At 46.1% G+C, this 18,197-nt stretch overlaps 1 protein-coding gene across 1 annotated transcript in view; it reads left to right on the top strand.

Moving 5' to 3' along the window:
- ASTN2 (astrotactin 2) overlaps positions 1-18,197 on the top strand; it is a 986,509-nt gene that overhangs the window by 902,948 nt on the left and 65,364 nt on the right. Inside the window, exons 23-24 of the mRNA XM_033858475.2 lie at positions 10,260-11,705; positions 12,402-12,462. Of these exons, the coding sequence (XP_033714366.2) occupies positions 10,260-10,497 (238 nt within the window). The 3' untranslated portion in view covers positions 10,498-11,705; positions 12,402-12,462. The remainder of the gene's footprint in view (positions 1-10,259; positions 11,706-12,401; positions 12,463-18,197) is intronic.

Below are 18,197 nucleotides of genomic sequence, written 5' to 3'. Positions count from 1 at the left end.
CTGGAGCCCCCCTGCTGGGTCTCCTCTTCAACTTCCCCCCTCCAATCCCAAGGGTCCCTGAGGTCTACCTGAGCTATCAAGGATCTATATAGATCACAGTTGGAAACAACTGAATTCCGCAAACTCTAAGGTTTTTCTAGCTTAAAAATAACATTCTAAAAATAAAAAAAATGCATTGTCCTTGCAAATATTAAGAGACTTGAGGATATCCTCACTTATTAATTTATGGATTCATCGATTCATTTAATGTGCTTACTCTGTGCCAGACCCTGTGCTGTGGGCTGGAAACAGATGAGCGAAGAAGACAGCGCCTGCCTCTACCAGGCTCAACATCTAGTGAGAAAAAGACTGGTCAGCAGGCAGATGCAGTGAAATATGTCACAAGAAACACAGTATAAGGAGGGTGAGCAGTGTGCTTTAGAGTGACGTTTATCAAACTTCAGTGTACCGGCGAATCACTCAGGGGCCTGGTTAAAATTCAGATCAACTCCGTGGTCTACGATAGGCCTCAGAGTCTGCATTTCTGACAGGCTCTTCAGTGACGCCAGTGTGTCTTGTGAAGAAGCACCGTTTGAGTGACATGGTTCTGGATGCAGCTGTCGGTGCAGCTAATCCAGACCTGGAGCTCAAGGAAGAATTCCTGGAGAAGAGAGTGAAGTGTATGCTCAGAAGTAAAGGGTGAACAGGAGTCCTCCAGGTGGAAGGGGAGGAGTGCTCTCAGTAGAAGGAGCAACCAGGGCAAGGGTGAGGGAGGGTGGGGTAAGAGAATATACCTTGGTCAGGAAGGATAAATCTCAGTGGGGCAGAGAGTTCAAGGTGAGAAGGAAAAGGGAAAAAAACAAGGCTGAAGAGTTCAGCAGAGGTCAGATCATAATGGCTCTAACGAGCCCTGTTCATGAGTTGTTCTTTCTTCCAAAAGCTGGGTAAAGGTTTGAAACAGAGGATCACTGTGGGCAAATGTACCGTGCTTCTTAAGGGTTAGCAAGTATGCAGAACATCAAAGTGTAAAGGAGAGAGAGCGAGACTCTGCCTTGAGTTCATGTCCTAGCTTTGCCACCCACTTGCTGTGTAACCTTGGACAAATTTCATCTCCATTCTGGGCCTCATTTGCAACATGAAAGAACTGGACTCCAAAGTCCCTTCCAGCTGCGAAGCCAAGGAACCAGCAAGCCCTGAAGGTCATAGAGACCAGAGAAGAGGCACACCATGCGTGTCCTTTCACCTCTAGCCCAGCATGGCTTGTTTCTCAGGAACCTAGGATGGCTAGGATAATAAGAGGTTCTCCCAGGAGCCCTCTGAGGTCTGGTATCATGGGATGAGCTCTATTAGGATTTTGTTGGCCTGTAATCACCAAACCCCAAAATGTTCTCTACTCCTCTGTGGATTTGTGGTCATGTACCCTCATAAAATGTAGTGACAAAAGGGTGACTCTTGCTGCTACCTAATAAATCCATCAGGCCAATGTCCTCCAGAGCCTGGTTCCCATGGCAACCACAGGTTACTGCAAACAGCTGTTCAGAGAAGACCCGCTGACACCCAGCTGTCCCAGCCATACGGTTCCTATTAGGAGAATTGAAAAACTGAACTTATAGGTGGCCAGGGACCAAAATTTGCTCCAGTCAGAATACCCTTGACCACTCTTGAGCTTCTCATTCCTCTCAGTTATGTCTGATTAAAATGATAGAGTAGGGAGAAGAAAGCAAGCACTTGAAGAGATTTGTTTCAGTGGAATTTATCTGGCTAGATTAGAAATGGTGTATTTCTGATGTCAGCCCCTCTTGCTTCCATGGCAGACATTGCTAATAGCTCACAGAAATCATCCCAGGATTGGTTCATTCTGGGATCTTTCTCAACACAGCCAGACAAGAAGCTTTTCCCATCTGAGAAGGATTAGCACATGCTATGAACTGTCATTGCTTTGTTCTTAGTGAAAATATTCAAGCCTGGGATATCAGTGTACCTTTTTCAGTCCAAGGTTATGTTAGCTCTTTCCTTAGATATCTTGGATTCACTCTCTCGGAATTTCTAGGACGTTGGGAGCGAGAGCAAATTTAGGCTTCTAGAGCCATATTCCTGTCATCTCAGATGCACTTTTATTTTTTCTGCATATTTCGGAAATCATGAAGGATTGTGCACAATAGATTTGCACATTAAGTGTTATATTCTTTCTTCTTTTCTTGAAAGGCTGTGATTAAATCAATAGCATCTCTTAAAATTGATGATGTCTTAGAATGGATAAATACAAACAAGACAAACTATGACTTTTAACAAATGTCCCACAGAACATTTTCCCCACTGATAATATAGCAATGTACATAATTATCTTGAAGTTTCTGTCAGTTCAAAACTGAAATACTTTTGGGTTCATTGAGACTCAGTTATTCTTACCATCAGTTTAGGAATGAATTCTTGGAAGGTCTCATGGTTTCTTATGAGAGAACAAGGAGGAAACAAAGCCAAATGTAAATATTTTCACTAGTCACCTTACAAATCATATTTCAAACCTGATGTTGAGGAAATATATTTACATGGCAGTACCTGAGCTTCTGGTTTTCTGTTTGGTGGGGGTGGTCTGAGGTTAAACTTGATGTGGATTTATTCTGAAAGTAACCCCAGTGAACCACTGGGAAGCCATAAAACCATGACTTCATTGCACATACTCATCACACCAGCTTTAAAATATGTGTAAGTATATGCATGTCTTCAAAATGGAAATGCCTTTATTTTATCCTAAAGTAATTCTTGTTCATTCTGTAACATGTAAATGAGACAGATATATATATATAAAATGGCAAGCAAAAATGTTGTACCCCTGAACCCCTAATCCCCACCCAGAGATAAAATTAAGGGTGCACGTACTTCTCCAGATATCGATATGGATGTGACATGGATATGCTTATGAGTAGGGAAACGGGTACAGACTTAAGGATACATTGACATCTACAGACCACAGTTCCATTTCCATCAACTCTGCTATGTTTAAGAAGTACATACATTTTGTTCTGTTTTCTGCCTCTTTACACACATGTACAAGTCTTTTCCTATGGATGCATGTGTAAATACGTTGTCTTTTTGGAGGGTCTTTTAGCCAGTTAATTATATGAATGCATCACATATTAATTTAGTCCTCTGCTAAAGACCAACTAGATTTCTTCCAACTTCTTTTTTATTATAAACAAATCTGGGTAAACATTTTGCCCACTTGCCCGATTACTTCCTTAGATCCACGTGGTGCTCCTGTGTTATTTCATTCCCTTTATAAACCTCTGCCAGAAAAGTGCTGTATTTTGAAAGCTAAGGACTGAAAATTATTAATCCCTTCTCCTTGCACAATCAGGAGGAGCTAGATACCAGGGGAACTATATACTGTCCAAGAAGAAGGTGGGAAATATTAGTTGAACATTTATTTTGGCCCAGTCATTTTTATCTCATTTCATCTCCTGAACAATTAATTTTGAGGATGAAGTAACAGAGAATCAGTGGAGTTAAGTAAATTGTTCAAAGTTACACAACTAGTAAGTGTCAGAGCTCAGATTCAAAGTATTGTCTTCTGATGTCAAACTAGTGTCCTATCCAATACAACACATTGCATCCCAAAATATGTGCACAACTAACAGATAATATAGTATGAATCTCAACAGAGAAATGAAATGCTTCAGCAACAAAGAGGAACACGTGACTTAGGGTAGCTGGGAAGATCTGGAAGACCTCCTGAAGATGAAATTTTAGCGTGGCTTTGAAGCATGAATAGAATCTCAGTGAATGTGCTCCTCTCATCTCAGGAACCCGATGCTATGACAGTTGTCACAGCATGTTCTCTTGTGAACTGCTCGTCAGATGGTATTTCTCTGTGAATCAAGCCCCTAATTCCTCTTAGATTAAAAACAAACAAACAAACAAAAGCAACAGAGATCTGCTCCAGCTCCCACTACCGTTAGATTCTGCTGTGGTCTGAATGTTGGTGCCGTTGCAAAGTTCATATACAGTATTGCAAACCTAATGCCCAAGGTGATGTAATTAGGAGAAGGGGTCTTTAGGAACTGATTAGGTCATAGGAGTGGTGCCCTAATAAATGGGATTAGTGCTCTCATAAATGAGGCCTCAGACAGGTCTTTTGTCCCTTCTGCCATGTGAGGGGACAGTGAAAAAGTGCCTTCTATGAACCAGGATGTGGTTCACCAACCACCACACCAAATCTGCCGCTGCCGAGATCCCAGATTTCCCAGACTCCAGGATATGAGAAAGATATTTCTGTTGTTTGTAAGCTCCCTAGTCTGTGGTATTTTGTTATAGCAGCCCAAACAGACTAAGACAGACTCTTTTCTAAGGCATGCTCGATTTGATCATCTCCAGTGAAGGGGAACCCGCTGGAGGTATAGAAGGACCCCATCTACATTTAGAAGATTTTAGTTTTAAGGTTTTTTATTGTGTGTGTGTGTGCCTTCTGTTAGTTTTTGAGTGGTTTGTTAACACTTAGGTGCTTTGCTGAAGCAATCTGAGATGCTGTTCTTACTCTGTTAACCCTAGTCAACTCGTATGACCAGCCTGAGGCTTACTTTTACCACCTGAAGACTGGGACTAAAGTATGCACTCTAGAATTGCAGTGAGGATTACACTTAAGATGATGTTTCCTAGGTTTCTGGCACATAGTAGGTCCTCAGTCACCTGTAGTCATTATCATCCCTGACCCTCAGGGTTTCCCCCTCTTGTTTTCAGTTACTAGAACAACATACCCATCTTCCTAAATCCCCGCTTCAGTGACACTTGATTCCTGCTTCCAGCACTTCTGAGACAACCTTCAGCATCATGATCCGGCTGCAGTTTGCACATGTCCCTCTTACCAAAGTGAGTGGGGCTCTCCAGATGTGGCCTGACAAGGGCAGCGTAAATGGAAGTCATTATTTCCCTTAATCTGCCCTCTCAACTTCCAGAGGTTGTGTTCCAGTTTTTTTGTTTGTTTTGGTTTTTTATTTATTTATTTTTTGCGGTACGCGGGACTCACTGTTGTGGCCTCTCCCATTGTGAAGCACAGGCTCCGGACGCGCAGGCCCAGTGGCCATGGCTCACGGGCCCAGCCGCTCTGCGGCATGTGGGATCCTCCCGGACCGGGGCACGAACCCGTGTCCCCTGCATCGGCAGGCGAACTCTCAACCACTGTGCCACCAGGGAAGCCCTGTGTTCCAGTTTTTTGCAACTACACCATGCCCTTGACTCTCATTAAGCTTGAGGTCAGCTAACACAGAGACTTTTAAGCTCAGCTCAGGAGACAGACAGGAGGGAGAGAGGCCAATGGGGATGTTTCCTTACTGTCTGTCCTCTTTTTCTCCATTCCAAGGCCCCCTTAGAATTAGGTCTGTGTCCGATAACTGTGTCAACAGTGGATCGGGTAATGGTGATGGGAAGAGAATGGTCACTCCAAGGTTCTACAGTTCCCCGAAGAAGCGGCATCTGAGTCTAGCTGCTGACTCCTTCACAAGCCATTCCTGTCTCAATCTTGCCTTCTGGGACCGTGATAAATGAATGTGTGCTGTCCCTCCTTTACCTCTGACTTCCTATCCCACCAGGCCTGGGTCCTGTCTCCAAGGAGGAAGATTTCATTTCTGGTATTTGAGAAAAGTGGTCCTTCTGGCCTGCGATTTCCCCCTCCAGGCAAAGGTTGGGGCATGCCTGGCCTTTGGTTTGTGAATCTCCATTGCCTACAGTTTATCACCTAGCACTCTCACCTTTTGTCTCTCACCCATGTCCCCCTCCTCGGCCTTTGAGCACCTCCAACCCTTCTCTTCATGGCTTCACCTTCTGAGTTCTTCTGCCTTTGTTGTCTCATCGCAAACCAGGGTGCTGAGGCCTACCGTACAGTGGAGAAGGAGCAGGGGACAGTTAGGCAAACTGACATTGGTTTAGTGCGTATTATATGCAAATTCCTGTGCTAGATGCCTATGGCGGTAACTTCATTCCAGCCTAGCAGCGGCACTGCAAAATAATGGTCTCTGTCCCCATTTTACAAATGAGGAAACTGAGGCTCACGGAGAAGAAGTGGCTTGCCCTAAGGGGCTCTGGAGTCTATGTCCTATCTACTATAAAATACTACTTTGAATCTTGGCTAACGTTTACTGAGAGCTAAGCAAATTACCCAGGTTATCTCATCTTCCAGAAACATTGTTATTCCCATTTGACTTTGCAGTAACTAAGAGTTAGTGTGAAGAGCTTGCTCATGACCCACATAGCTGAGTTATAGAACTAGGATTTGAATCTGGGTCTCCAGAGCCAAGTAGTTCATCTTAGCTCCGTATACTTAGGGGCCCAGGTTCTAGCTTTGCCTCTGTTACTAACTTAGGGTGTTCCTTTAGGCAAATTATTTTCCAATTTCAAACCTTAGTTTCCCCATCCATACAAAGGCTTGGTCCAGTTGAGTTCCAAGATCCTCTCTTTGGAAATAGCTGGGCCCTTGGAGACAAAGCATTTGGTCATGTTGGAGGACTTGTCCTTCCCAACCTCATCTTGTATTTATGACTTAATCAGACAATGACTCTCCATCACCCAAAAAATAGAATACTTTACCATGGCTCAAAAGAGTCTGGATGGGCTGATCTCTACCAAACTGACTTGTCTCTCACCCATTCTGTGCACTTCAGCATTTCAAAAGACTGATGCTTTATGCCCTCTTTAGCCCAACTTTGGACGAGCTATCTCCTCTGCCTTCCCATCTACCTGAAAAATTTGTTTCATCATTGAAGACCTAGCTCAGATGTTATGTCCCCTGGCAAGATTTCTCGGAGCCCCCAAACCAATGATTGGGTGCCCACTTTATATATTGCCGTAGCACCCAGCATGTTTTCCAACCCAGAACTCTCCCCCTAAATTAGAGGCTGTTACTATTTCTGTCTGTCTGTCTCCTGCCACTAACTTACATAAGTGCTCAAAGCTTAAACCAGTACACAGATCCTGATGGTGGAGGTGGTGGTGATGGTGAGGTACTTTCTGACATGTATCAGGGGCTTAGTGTGTGCCAACTACTTTTCTAAGAGAGTTTTACACTTATTAACTTATTTCATCCTCGGTTCAACTCCATGAGGTGGGCAAATGTTATTCCCTTTTTGTAAATAAGGAAATAGAAAGAATAAGTAGCTTTTTAAAAGCAAGAGGAGAAACAAGCTAGCACCCCTAAGTGCAGTGATAGGAAACACGTGACACCTGGCTGTGTCTGTTCGTGGTTCTCGCTGCTGGTCTTGACCTCCCCAGGTTTCATTCTCCTCAGTGCAGCTACAAACGTTTTTAAGCAGTTTGTCTCTGAACCTGCTACTTTGTTGCTTGAAAGTCTTCAGTAACCCCCCACTTACCCCTATTGAGGGCTTACTACAGATTCATTAATGTTTTGTTTTTTTAAACATCTTTATTGGAGTATAATTGCTTTACAATGGTGTGTTAGTTTCTGCTTTATAACAAAGTGAATCAGCTATTTGTACACATATATCCCCATATCCCCTCCCTCTTGCGTCTCCCTCCCACCCTCCCTATCCCACCCGTCTAGGTGGTCACAAAGCACCGAGCTGATCTCCCTGTGCTATGCGGCTGCTTCCCACTAGCTATCGATTTTACATTTGGTAGTGTATATATGTCCATGCCACTCTCTCACTTCGTCCCAGCTTACGCTTCCCCCTCCCCGTGTCCTCAAGTCCATTCTCTACCTCTGTGTCTTCATTCCTGTTCTGCCCCTAGGTTCTTCATAAACATTTTTTCTTTTTACATTCCATATATATGTGTTAACATACAGTATTTGTTTTTCTCTTTCTGACTTACTTCACTCTGTATGACAGACTCATTAATGTTTCTGTTTTATTTTTAAAACGACCTTTGTGATAGATGTAGTCATTATTCCCATTTTATGGATAAGGAAACTGAGGCATAGCTGGGTAAACAATTTCCTCAATATCACAGAGCTAGTAAGTGGCTGAGGCAGGATTTGAACCTGAGCAACCAGGCTCTAGAGCCTGTGTGGTACACCATTACTCTATACAACAAATGCCCCGGCTTCTAAGCTCCAGTGGCTGGGCTCCTGCCACTTCTCCCGTTTCCCACTGTGAGCCCACTTGCACACCGTATTTCACCATGAAATCCCTTCTCTCTGTGCCTTTACCTAGGCTTCCTGTTATGCCTGTGCCCTCTTCTTTACCTAAACCTTACTCATTAATGAGGCTCAGCACAAGTTCCCCTTCTACAGGAAGTCTTCTTGGATTTCCCAATCCTACCTAGGCACTGTCCTCTGTTTCCCACAGCTCCCACGCCTTCTTTTATCATTGCTTTTGCCACGGGTGTTGCAATTTTACATCTGTCTGTCTTTTCCTACTGAATCGGGAGCTCTGCCGTATAATAAATGCTCTGTAAAGGAGCAACCAATTACTCTGTCTCCTTTAACTTCTCAACTGCCCCATTTGTCAAGTGAAGAAACAGGTTTGGAGACATTAAGTAAAGTTCCCGAGGACACCGAGCTGCTAAGGAACAGAGCAGGAACTGAAACAAGGAGGGCTGAGAGTAAGCTCCTTGGGCTCCCCCTGCGGAGGCGCCTGCCAGAGGTGAAAGAGGCCTGTGGGTCGAGTGTAACTCGGGTGTGATTATGAAGCTATGAATTCTTGGCACCTCAGGAAATATTCCACCCAAGTGGTGAACTATACAAAGAGGACTTTTTGAAAGGCACCTCATAAATCGTGCCCACAAAAGCTACACGCATAAGCCCAGCCCTTTCCCAGCCGCCTCGCAGGTGCCTAAAACAGTCTCCCATTTGTGGGGTCTGTTGTCGTAAAACGCCCTCCCTCCTGGGGTCTCAGAGGGGCATGGAGAGGACAGCAGGAGAGAGCCTCTCATTTAGCCCCTCAGGATCCCTAGGCATCTTGAGGATGCTGAGATGTAGAGAAAAATGGATTCCACAAGGAGATGGACACCTGGACAGCAAAGCTGACTTATGGTATGACCCGCGAAAAGGTCATTCCTCTCCCTCTCTAAGCCTCCTCAGTTTCCACATCTTTAATGAGATTAGGTCCGACTAAGTCTCTGGTCCTCAAATGGGGTGATTTTGGTCCCCAGAGGACATCTGGCGATGTCTGGAGGCAATTTTATTGTCATGCCTGGGGCTGCGGGTGCTACTGGTATCTTGGAGGCAGAGGCCTGGGGATGCTGCTAAATGTCCTGCAAGGCTGTCCCCACAGCAGAGGATTATCCAGCCCACGTGTCAGTGGCGCTCCTGTTGAGACGCCTCGGACTAGGTGATCTCAAAGATGCTTGCTTTCATTTTCTCTGCAGCCCTCGGGTCTCCCCGAGGATCCGCTGTCTGGTGCTACAGAAAGAGCTCTAGATAAGTGCCTAATGATGACCCCCACAGTCCAGGGCGCTTCTTGCTGAGACTAGTGTCCAGTATGACCTTGACCCTGAGACATCGTCACAGCAATTCTCTGTAATAGAAGCTATCATTAATGGGAGCTTACTCAGGTCCAGCCTTTGGGCATTTCTCTTAGTTAATCTCACAGCCCGTTAGGCCACCATCACTATTTTAGAGATAAGAAAACTGAAATAGAGAAGTTCTGATTTGGGTATATACATATAAAGACTTTCATGAATTTAGAAGCACAGAGGACAAGATTTTATTCTGACTATGAGAAAAGAGTATGAGAGAATTAGAAAAGTAAGAAAGCGGACAGAGGGGGACTTGGTGGGTGTTCAGGCCTAGATCCAAATGCCCAACTCAATGGTCAACCTGATGTTTGACCTTGGTCAAGTAGTGTCACCTCTCTGAAACCTGGGCTCCATGGCCGTTGACTATATGTGGAAATAACAGTATTTTCAGGACTGTTGTGAAGATTATATAGAAATTTTTAAACGTATGTGAAGTACTTACCCAGCATCTAGCTCATGGTGTTCATACGTTTTAGTTGTTGTTCTTGTTGTCATTTCTCATTGTTATAATAATTTACACTTACTTGGTCAGAGTCCTCAGGCTGCTTACCTTGTAACGCTTGTATCTCAGAAGTGAAAGTATTAGGTCAAAGGTTATACCGCTCTTCTACTTCTTACACATTGCACAGTTAAAGAGGACAAGTTCCAGGGGAATCTTGAACAGGCGTTCAAAGTACCACATTCAAGTCAGGCACGGCTAGGGGATTGTTGGGACAAGAAGTCCTCATCTGTCTGCTGACATTTACTCACCCCCCTCAAAGGCCTGGTGCTCGATCTAGGCCCCTTCCGTCATTACCGCCTCCTCTGTCTTCCAGGAAGGCCCACCTGATCCTGCGGCGTCTGGAGAAGGTGAGCAGCCACTGTTCCAGCCTCCTCCGAAGCGCCTACATCCAGAGCCGCGTGGACACCGTGCCCTACCTTTTCTGCCGCAGCGAGGAGGTCCGGCCTGTGGGTATGGTGTGGTACAGCGTCCTCAAGGACACCAAAATCACATGCGAGGAGAAGATGGTGTCCATGGCCCGAAACACGTATGGGGAGTCCAAGGGCCGGTGAGGGAGGGTGCTGCCCTCCGTGAGCACAGAGACTCTCCGTGGGAGGGGGAGCGGTGCTCTCATGGATCCTGGGGCCTGGGTGGGCTGGGGGACAGCTGAGGACGGGCCTGGCCGATGCGGCTTGCCAGCAAGGCCAAAGCAAACTCTTTCTCTTGTGGATAGCCGACAGAGAACTTTGTAACCCCTGGAATTATTCATTTCCCCCTATCTTTTATTTTTTTCTAAGATCTTATTTGACTCTATCACAGTCTCTCCTTTTTAAACACTTTCTTCTGGATGGTGGTCAGTCCCGAGGCAGGAGCTTTCAGGTGGAGACCAAGAGGCCTTTCCCCTTCTTCCTCCCTCCTGCTACACTCAGCTTCCTTCCTGCCGTGGACCCCAGCAGGAGACCTATGGAGAGATAACTGGACCTCTTGAGCAGCAGGAGGGCATCCCCGAGGATCGTTGCAGTGAGGAAGCTTGGGTCTCTAGGACTTTGTTTTTCGGACACGTTTGAGTCTGCAGGACCCCTGCCTCTTCCTGCTGCCTGTGGGTCTGCCCAGAGTCCCTGCAGGGCTCTCCATGCATTAAAAATTCCTATTGTCTCTCTTTCTGCTCGGGTGCTGTTTCTTACTGATGGGGGACTTCCGTCTGTTCACTCAACAGGTATTTATTTGTTCTCTCCTGTACACTAGGCACGCCACTAAAGACAGAGATGTTCCCTCTCCTCAGGGAGTGTACAGTCCAATGGAAATTATAGAGAGGTAGCCAGTTATTTCAGGCTGTGGTAGGGGAAGAATGGAGGTTCTCTGAGCTCATTGCTGGGTCGTGAGACAGCCTGGAGGGGTTCTGAAAAGGTGATGCCTACGCCCAAAAGATGGGGGGAGGAGAATGGGATTTGCTCCAGGCAGGTGGGACACTGTGAATAAAAGCCCAGAGATAAGAGAAAGTATACTCCTTCGAGGGCTGCAAGCACTTTCATTGAGACTGGAGATCAAAGTAGGAAGAAGCAAGAGGTAAGGCTGGGAGCTAGGCAGAGCGTTGGAAGCCGTGGACAAAAAGTTTGACAGTATTTGAAGTAACTGAAAGCCACTGCGGAACGTTAGCAGAGGAGTCAACTTGCTCTTTAAGAAAAACCATTCCAGCGCCAGAATGGAGGTCGGACCGGAAAAGGCTTTGAAGACGGTGACTGCTGTCCTTTTCCAGAAGTGACAGCAGTTTGGATCTGAGGTAATGAGGGAAACCTTCCACCATTAAGTCTACTTTTAAATGGTAATTGTTTACTTCCGTTGTGTTCCCGGGGAGGGGAATGAATACAGAGAGGCTGTATATGTCCTTAACTTCCTGGCAGCAGCTCAGAGACGCTAGCTTGCTGGAGGAAATGGGATGTAGGTCAGGTGTTTTTACCTGTTAGAGTGAAGGGCGCAATGGGAATTCGGAGGGGAAAATGCTGAATATCAGTAGAATAAAAGCAGTTGAAAATAAGCGTATTTCTCGGTTTTGACGAGTGCTGATGAGGTCCATAATCCCCTCCCCCAAAACCTACGTGCTGAGTTCCCACCAAAGGACCGTAATAATCCCCATAGAGAAATAAAGCAGAAGGAGATCCTTCCAGACGACTCAGGTGCCTAAAGATCTGCTCAACCTCCAACAATCTAAGCTCAAAGGTGCTCTTTTAAGAAATTTTACTATTATTGGAGTTACATTTCTGTAAGTATGAAGGTGGAATTTAGATGAATAAATTCCCACTACACTGTTCATGACTACTTTTCCAAGTGTAGTACAGTCAGAGAAAAATAAATGTCTTTCAAAAAAAGGAGGATGAAAAGAAAAGGAATAGAGTTCTTGCCTATCTTAGTCAGTTATGGTATAAAAGAACATCATAGATTAGGTGATTTACAAACAATACAAATTTGTTTTTCACAGTTCTGGAGGCGGGCAAGTCCAAGATCAAGACATCAGCAGATTTGGTGTCTGGTGAGAGCTGGTGAGTTCATAGGCAGCCGTCTTCTTGCTGGGTCCTCACGTGGTGGAAGGGGAGAGGGATCTCTCTGGGGTCTCTTTCATAAGAGCACTAATCCCATTTATGAGGGCTCCACCCTCATGACCTAATCATTTCTTAAAGGCTCCACCTTTGAATACCATCACAATGGGGATTAGGTTCCAACATATGAATTTGGGCAGTGCACAAACATTCAGTCTGCAGTATTGCCACATGCCAGGCCCTACTCTAAATTGCTGTCATGTGTACCCTTTCCGGAGCCCTAGGTCCCAGGCCTTTACCGAGTCACCCCATTGCTATAGCTTTCCCCTGTGTTGACACAACCTGAGGAACAGTTTAGCTCAACAGTTGCATAAAGTTCAATTCCCCAGTGCGCTGGGGCTGTGGTCTGAGCCTGATTAAGTTGGAATCTGCATCTGCCGCTATTCACCAGCTATTGCCCTTGGATGAGTAATTTGATGTCTGAACCCCAGTGTCCCCATCAACAAAATGAGGTAAATGATAGTCTGTCCCCGTGGCGTTATTGTGAGGCTTGAGCGTGATAGCAACTCTAATGCACCCAGCGCAATATAGAGTAGGGTCTTCTTTTCCTCCTAATAGACAATATGCGTAATGTTATTAATCTCGAAGAGATAAGTAGGAAACTGTCTGCGAAAGTCATAGAGAACTCTGATTAAGAGCAGGAATTAATGACTAGCATCCCTGTGAGGTATTTGGGTTGTAAATAGTATCACAAGCTTAACTCAGAGAGCAGTGGCCACGGTGGTGGAACTTAACACAACAGCAAGAGCCCCGAGAAGTATGTGCTTTTCTCTGAGGCTCTCACAGATGGCTGCGGCCTCTGGATAGCTGCCCAGTTTGCCAAAGGCGGCTGGCCCCTGCGAATATCCACCATCAGGCTGTGCCCAGCTCGTTCTCCCGTCCACGCCCCTCCCTGGTTTCAGCCTGCTTTTCCTGGCACTGTGGAGCCTCCTGCCCTTCCCAGCCACCATAAGGCCCTCAGGAGTGGGACTGAGAAGCGTGGAGAGACAGGTGTGTGTGGGGGTGCGGGGGGCCTTGCCATTGCAGGCAAGGAAGTTAAACCAGTATTTGTTAAGCTGTTTCATTGGAAAAAGAAAAATTCTTGAGGTACAAATGAAGCTTCTGGGTCCAGCGCACTGTCCTCTGCACAGACAGATTGATTCATGCACTGCCACAACAAATGCCAGGGAAGCTCTTGTCTCACTCTGCTGGCAAAGATGGGACTTTCCATATGGTTTCCACCACTGAATAGAGGAGTCGTGAACACACAGAGGTGTGTGTTAGGGGCGCACAGGAAATCGCCTCTACATGACTCGCATCCTCCGTATGGTCAAGAAGTGTCTCTCTAGGCAGGTTTCACGACGGAGAGCGCGTTTCACGGACAAGTGCTGATAGCTACCATTCGGGGAGTTCTCCTCGCAGTGACTGGACATACTTATCACATTTAACCACGTGCAAAACATGCAAAACACTGGCCACGTGCTAGTGTGGTTACCATTTTTCCAATTAAAGAAAGTGAGGTTTAGACAGGTTGAATAACCTGCTTCAAATCCTGTAGTTAGCAATTCGTGATGTTGAGATCCTGAGATCTAAACCTGGACTGACTTTAAGTATTTCAAACTGGTGAGTGCTGTGCTTACTACCTGCTAGGGCAAATGGGTGTAATGCCCCCCTTCTCCATCTTAAGTCAGAAACTAAGTCCCTCTAACTTCCAACCAATACTTGAGTACTAATTTCCAGGTTTGGGGTACTAAGATGAACAGGACCCAGATCCTGCCCTTAAGAAACTCCCAGAACTTAGCTAACTAAATACAGTGTGATAAAATCAGACATTTTGGAATCAAGGCAATCTGAGTTTAACTACTGGCTGTGCAGGTTATGGTGAGGGAGGGCTGGACCCTGAGAGAAATATATAAAGCAAACTCAACAGGTCTTGCTAATTAAGAGGCTCAGGTTAGCTGATGTTAACTTCTCTAAGCCTCACTTTCTTCATCTATAAAGGGGATGAATGCACTACCTCAAAGTGCTGTTGGGAAGATTAAATTAGATAATGTATATAAAGCCTTGAGAATAAGGCTCTCAATAAATAGTTATTACAGTGGCTTATTTACATGAGAAGGGATGGGTGAGATTAACTCTGCATCAGGAAGACAGTCACCAGGAAAGCCTTTACAGTCAAAGGATGTATGAGTTCAGTGAGTAGAGTGGAAGAGAAGGGGCATTATGGGCAGAGAGACCAGCATATTTCTGAGTGTGCCATGATTGAGGGATGGTGAGCAGTTGGTGTGGGCTGAGAGGGGAGGGTCTGTTTGGAGAAGTTGGCAGTATAGAGCACACCAGGCATTAGAAGGCATTAGATTGAAAGCAGGAGTGTGACATAGGCAGATAAGCATTTTGAGAACATGCTTCTGGTTGCAAAGTAGGAGACTGGGGAGAAGGGAGAGAGCCAGTGGCACTAGACAGCATAGAGTAGGGTAGGGTAGGGTAGGGTAGGGTAGGATAGGGTAGGGTAGGGTAGGGTAAGGTAGGGTAGGGTAGGATAGGATAGGGTAGGGTAGGGTAGGGTAGACTAGATAAGTGTTGTTTAGGAAGGAGAAGAGAATGCCTGAGCTAGGGCCATTGCAGTGGTGAGGCTGGATCTGAGGTGAGTCAACAAGACTTGCTAACTAAGAGGCCCAGGGACTTGGGTCTTCCCTTTCTTCTCTGGTGTCTGAGCGTTAGACTGGGCAGAACGTGGGACATGAAGTGGATGACAAATCCACTTGGGCTCAGTGGACAGTGCATGGATGAGGCAGGATTTGTATCATGCAAATATAGTCATTGGAAGGTAAGAGAGCCAAGAATATAATTTAGCTTTATGTGGAAGCCATGCATGGAACCGTGTGTCACTGCACAAATGCGTTATGAGTTCCAAACGTCCCCTAGTGAGGGACTATATAAAGCCAGCAAAGAATCTTGTGGAGGAGTTAAGTACTGAACTTATGAAAAGAGTGCTGGATTCTTCATCATCTCCTCCTCTTTCTCTCTGCTTCCCCCTCCCACTCCTCCTCCTCTACCACCACCACCACCACCACCACCATCATCATCATCATCATCATCATCATCATCGCCATCACCATCACTATCCTTATCACCATTATCATTTAACTGATTGATTGCTTACCATATGCCGGATTCTTTACGTATATCTTTCATATACTTCTTACAACAACTCTGTGATATATAAATTATCACCCCATTTTATAGATGAAGGAATTGAACCCTAGAGGATTAAAGAAACTCCCTGGTCTCAGGCAGCTAGTAAGTGGCAGAACCAAAATTTCAATCCAGGTATCATCTGACCCCAGAATTTTAACTACTGTTAGAACAACTCTGTTGCCTTCTGAGGTGGCGGGGGGGGCTCTGGGCTCTAGTCTCGCCTGTGTAGCAGAGCAGCCAGGTGACCTTGAGTGAGCCATTCCCTCTCTGTGGGCCTTGGTTCTCCGTATGCCCCCACCATAGTGGGGAATATATATGTGCCATGGACCTGAGGAAGTATATTAGGTGATGACTCATGCATAAAGAACATTTTCACCTCTCTCTCCCTTTAATCTTCACTACCTCCCTTTGAGGTTGACAGTGGCAGAATGAATGGCTCCATTTGGCCAGTCTAGACAAGCTTAAGGTCCCAGCAGGGCTATAGATCCTGGATCCCCAGCCAACTCTAGTGCCCTAGAACAATCCCAGTCCCACTCGGGGTCATACAACCACCGGTTGCTAAGAGTCCGACAGGCTTGGACAAGTGACAGCCTCTCCATGCCTTGGTTTTCTCCTCTGCCCAATTGAGGGAAATAGTAGCACCCCTCATAAGGTTAGAGTGAGGATTAAATGAGTCCACATATGTCAGATATTTAGAATAGTACTTGGCATGTAACGAGTACTATGTAAGTGTTAGTTGTTGTTGTCATTCTTGTACTCAACACCCTACTCTGCAGCCACATTGAAAAATCCCCAGAAATGCCCTCTCACACCTTCCTTCTTAGCCTTTGCATATTCTGATCCCCCTCTTAGCAATGCCCTTCCAGCTTGGGCATCTCCAGCTGAAATGTCTTTCACTGTCTCCCTGAGACCTTTTGCCTCTGCCAGAGCGAGTTGGTAACTCTTTCCTCTGGGGTCTTATGGCGAGGATTCCCTGCCTCCATTCCAGTGTTTTCCTCACTCAGTGTCACTGTCCCCCATAGGACCATGAGGAATGCAAGTGCGTGGACTGGGCAGGATTCTCTCTGTACCTTAGAGCCTCTCACTGGGCCTAGTTCAGAGCAAAGTATATGTTCATCCAGCAAAATCGAGCTTGATGCCTAGAATGAGGGGATCCTGAGGGAGGATCCTGGGAAGCACGTGAATGCCCAGGACCCCTTGAGAACAGTGGCCCTTCCAATCTGCACCATCCGTGCCTCACAGGAAGGTTCTGGAAAGAAGGTCGCAGCCATCCAAAACCCATGGGCTCTGTGTGGGGTGTGCTTTTTAATTGGCATCTGCGCGTAAACCTGCCAGACCCTGAAAGGCGCCCACTGTCCCTCACTCTCCGTATCCCTTTGGAAACTTTGCTGCGTGTATTTGTACATGTTACAGCTGAAGCCAAGCTGCTCTGTTTTCCTGTTTTACAGGAGTTGGCAGGAGGAGGGCCCACAGGTGTGCTCTGCTGGACAAGCGTGTGTGTACATGTGTGTGTGTGTGTGTGTGTGTGTGAGAGAGAGAGAGAGAGAGAGAAGAGCGAGGAAGCTGGCGAGGAGGTTGTCAGCAGGTGCCCCAAATTGTAAGAATTCAGTTCTGGACCCAGCTCCAACGCTAACAGGCAAGGGGACCCCGGGCTAGTTTCTCCCCAGTCTTGCCTTTGGTGTCTTTTCATAAACACATTGGTAAGAATAGCACTTCACTGACAAACATTCGGCTCTAACATTCTAGGTTCTCAAGCCCTCAGGGCCCACACTGGAAATGGAGAGTAAACAATCCTATGTATTTGTAGAGGATACAGTTGTTTACAAGTCAAACCCCCAGAGGAGAAGTGTTACTTATTCCAAGAAAGCTGCTCTGACCATGACCCCCAAATCCCGAACGGGCTCCTCCTTTTGCTTCTCACAATCTCCATACTTCTGTGATGTTTCTACTTAGTCCACTGAGTTCTAATTATGTCTCTAGGATTCTGTTTTCTCCTAACATGTGAACTCCTGGGTCAGACCATGTTTTATGTCTTCTGTGCCCAGGACTGGTCAAACCACAGGGCAGGTGCTCAGAAGATATGTGCTAATGCAGCTCTACACAGTCTTGAAGCCATTTTTATGTGAGTCTTCTAGGACAGGGCTAGAAGGTGTGTACTTTTAATTTTATTATTTATTTATTGTCCACGGCATGCGGGATCTTAGTTCCCCGACCAGGGATCTAACCGATGCCCCCTGCAGTGGAAGCTCGGAGTCTTAACCACTGGACCACCAGGGAAGTCCCGATCTGTACTTCTTAGACAAGGAAACTGAGGCTGGATTTGTGGTCACACAGGATCTCCAGGCCAGAACAGGTCTTTGGGCCTCTTACTTCTGACCCCAGAGCCAGCCATCCCCTTTGGGGTATGCCAAGACATCCTTTGGTGGAGTTGCCGAGGAGCCACTGGGTGGCTGGAAGACCTCTGTATAGGAGCTGAAGTGTGTTCAGATGTAAGGCCTCAG

This window comes from Tursiops truncatus, chromosome 6 (assembly GCF_011762595.2).
Source record: "Tursiops truncatus isolate mTurTru1 chromosome 6, mTurTru1.mat.Y, whole genome shotgun sequence".
Classification (NCBI taxonomy): Eukaryota; Metazoa; Chordata; class Mammalia; order Artiodactyla; family Delphinidae; genus Tursiops; species Tursiops truncatus.
Note: the sequence above shows the minus strand (reverse complement) of the source record. Positions and strands in the feature narration are given on the sequence as shown.